Raw genomic sequence first — 3,858 nt, forward strand, 5'->3', positions numbered from 1 at the left:
AGTGCTCAGGCTGCCTCCCAAGCCGCTTCTCAATCCAGCTCAGCATCCAAATCGGCTTCAAGTGCTCAGGCCGCCGCCCTAGCCGCGTCTCATGCCAGCTCAGCATCCAAATCAGGAATTCACGGACACTTATCTGCGATTGCTAATGCCGCTGCTGCAGCTGCTGCTAAAGCCAAGGCTGGATCCAAAACACTTGGAGGTATTTTATAATTTCACTTTTGACGTAAACGAATTTCGGCTGTAACGTTTGTCGGAATTATGTAATCCCATCCCAGACGACATATAAATCCTAGTCATGTTTAGGATGCCAAAAGACAACTTCTGTTGAACTAGAGGTCCTAAATTCGACTTTTGGACGGTATACGTTTTCTGGGACTCTAATCATTCATGATATTACTCATTTTGTTTTCCCACTCTGTCATATATACTATATTCAGATGGAAAATCAGAGGCCAATAATACTTTTCCCTTGAAACTCACAGGTATATTTAGCAGGTGTTATATACTTGTGAATATATTGTTTTTCCGGAAAATTATACTTTTTTAATTAAACTGTTGAATCTAATAAAGTTAACAGAATTGTCGATAGTTTTGCGACCTTAGTACAAGCCATACCTACAAATTGTAGCAATGGGATTGAAAATCATTGAAAAGTAGTTTTCATGCATCTTGTGCATAATGAAAAGTTCAAATCATTCTTCACAGGAAATGACAACTTATTGGTAATATCAATTCATTCATAATACCTTAGGCTACTATTTGTTAATAAAAAACTAGTCATATCACCACTATGAAGGAAATTCACAATCCCAGATTCATTGTTAATACGATTCTAGACGTGGCACCACACCATCTACCAGACTGCAAAGTTATACGATGCGCACCCAATCACCGATGCATCAATGGTATCGGATGTGTTCCTGTCTATGCATCCCCTTATCCTATTACTTCAAGATGTGCTATAGTCCGCTGTCGAGAAGGATACGTGTGCAATGACCATATTGGTAGATGTGTCCCAGTTACTCCACATCCCGAAATACCAAATTGTGCTGCTGTTTCGTGTTTACCAGGCAGCCAGTGTGACCAGAGAACTGGTCGCTGTGGTCCAATAAGACATATTCCACATCCTATTCATCCCCATGGTCCTGGACCGGTTATAAATCCAGGAGGTCCAATCATAAGACCTGGTGAGTAGGAGAAGTGTGGGAAGCGTAGCTACGTTCATTATAGATACAGTGGGAGAAGAATACTCATCACAGTGCATGATATCGTTCACATTAATTCCTTTTGAGGTCATTCAATTATGTATATGTATTTTATGTATCAAATGTTAGTTCTTGATAAAGGACTTCGTTAATTTTTATTCAATGAACTTTCCAGGATCAGGGTCCAAGTCATTATCGAGTGCTAGTGCTGCAGCCCAAGCCGCAGCCGCTGCACTGTCAAAGAGCGTTGGCAAGGGAGGATCCAAGTCATTATCGAGTGCTAGTGCTGCATCCCAAGCCGCCGCTGCTGCACTGTCAAAGAGCGTTGGCAAGGGAGGATCCAAGTCATTATCGAGTGCTAGTGCTGCATCCCAAGCCGCCGCTGCTGCACTGTCAAAGAGCGTTGGCAAGGGAGGATCCAAGTCATTATCGAGTGCTAGTGCTGCATCCCAAGCCGCCGCTGCTGCACTGTCAAAGAGCGTTGGCAAGGGAGGATCCAAGTCATTATCGAGTGCTAGTGCTGCATCCCAAGCCGCCGCTGCTGCACTGTCAAAGAGCGTTGGCAAGGGAGGATCCAAGTCATTATCGAGTGCTAGTGCTGCATCCCAAGCCGCAGCCGCTGCACTGTCAAAGAGCGCCGGCAAAGGAGCATCCAGCGCATTGTCGAGTGCTAACGCTGCAGCCAGTTCTGTATCCAAAGCGGCATCTGATTCTGGAATCACAGGGTTCTTAGGTTCCTTGTCCAAAGCTGTTTCCGGTGCTACAGCGCAGGCAAAATCTGTCTCTAGTTCATTAGGATGGTCCCCCTTGAACAGCATTGGCTTGTAAACTGTGGTATAACCATCAGTCCCCCGAACGAACATCAACGTTAAAGAACATCAATGAATGTTATTAAACTTTAAGAAACTTTCAAAATTTCCACGTGCTCCACAGATGTCCTATATTCGTAGTTCCTCTAGCTTTAAAAGTTCTCCTGTTAACGATAGTGATGGTCTGATGCAAGTTGGATTAAATAAAGCTACTGGACAACTACAAATTCCATTGATTTCTTAAATTTTCCAATTACGATAATACATTGCTGTAAGACTGCATTCTTATTTACAATAGTTAATCATCGTTTATCTTCATATGCTCAAATACATATTTGACATGTGCAACAACTTTTAGTAGCACCACTATTTAAATTTATTAGTAAATTTAATATTACAAGGTACAAAGGTACCAACCTCTTATACAAATACATAATATATTAATCAAGACCTCACAGGGATGTTTAGATATTGTTAATCGTGCTTTATGAATTCATTTAGTAACGAAACAAGACTGAAGAAAATTTAACCACTGACAAAACTTTGTATTACATTCTTATTCAGCCATGGAACATGCAGGATGTCTATTTACTTGAACGCATCAAGTGTAATTTACCAGCAGTACTGCTAGTATCGTACAAGTATCACTAGTAGCAAAGTAGTGTCATTTGTAACATTGGTAGTTGTGTTAGAAGGGTTGGTCTACATGGTTCCTGTGTATATATCACAGATACATGTTTCTTCAGAGCAGCAGAGTGCTTTACCATCATGGCTCTTGGTGCACCCTTTTCGTCTTGATTTTTGCTCTTCTGAACCAAGTCCAACAGGATGAACTGTTCGTAGCCAAAGATCCCGTAGATTCACGAAAAACCTTGATCTGATCTTAGTGTCACAAATTGCTCCACCGATCAAAAGTTCGTAGTGAAGATGCTTCCTAGTGACTTTGCTGATCTTCTAAATTTCTGCTTAATCGATGACACTTGGATATTTCTTGAATAAACCATACACTTCACGGTATTAATAATTTAATTCGAATCGATTAGAGGCAACAAGACGAAGGATATTGCTGGAAAGGTACTTGAGTGACAGGTTAGTATTTAGTGACTCTGATTGGCCTAGGCTGATCATGATCACTGGTTGCCTACTTCTTCAGTCGTAGAACAAATCACTGTACTGGTCGCAATCAGTGCACCCAGTGCAATCGTCAGAACTCGGTGTTGAGTCAAGAACAAACCAAACGTAAAAGGATAAACCAATCAATATCTTGAGCTATATACATTCGATTCCACTGCGATGCCCTGAATCGTGCTGATTGGGATTATTGTTCCGCAGTTGCGTTGCCTAAGGAATTTCAAGATAGAGAAATGAATGAATAAAGAAGAAAAGAAATTAGACAATGCATCCAATAAAATTTGGCCTCAAAAAGTTTGTAGAAACCAATAAAAAAATTCGTGGTATTTTTGCGTCGCTTGATATACCTTGTGACGTGATTTTTCGAATCGCAGTCCCAAGGCGGCTCCGGTTACCGATACAGATAACGTTCTCGATTTCTGGTTCCCTTCGGGTTGTCACCCTGCTCAGAAGCTACGCTCTCGGGTTGATTCGTATAGTTATGTCACGGCTCTCGTAAGATTTCGTTATTGTTTAGTTGAGGTCGAGGTGCTCGAATCTGCCGTGGGGAGATAGTCTCGACGTACCGAGTTGCCCGGCAGAGGAGAGTACCCGACGGAGACGTCTCCACGGACCGGCAGAAGCCCGGCTGAGATACCGGCGCCCCGCTGGAGATGGGCAAAGGGCTGTAGAGCGGGCGGAGGTAGTTTTGATACGGTTAAGGGCAGGAGAGG

The 3,858-nt window shown here is 42.5% G+C and overlaps 1 protein-coding gene across 1 annotated transcript in view; it reads left to right on the top strand.

The window, feature by feature from the left end:
• Window positions 1-2,241, top strand: part of LOC112495298 (spidroin-2-like) — a gene marked incomplete at its 5' end in the record, with an annotated part of 2,577 nt that extends 336 nt beyond the window's left edge. Inside the window, 3 exons of the mRNA XM_025091293.1 lie at window positions 1-199; window positions 837-1,187; window positions 1,381-2,241. Coding sequence (XP_024947061.1) covers window positions 1-199; window positions 837-1,187; window positions 1,381-2,033 — 1,203 coding nt within the window. The remainder of the gene's footprint in view (window positions 200-836; window positions 1,188-1,380) is intronic.
• Between the last annotated feature and the right edge of the window lie 1,617 nt (window positions 2,242-3,858).

This window comes from Cephus cinctus, unplaced genomic scaffold, assembly GCF_000341935.2.
Source record: "Cephus cinctus unplaced genomic scaffold, Ccin1 Ccin1_scaffold1957, whole genome shotgun sequence".
In the NCBI taxonomy this organism is placed as follows: domain Eukaryota; kingdom Metazoa; phylum Arthropoda; class Insecta; order Hymenoptera; family Cephidae; genus Cephus; species Cephus cinctus.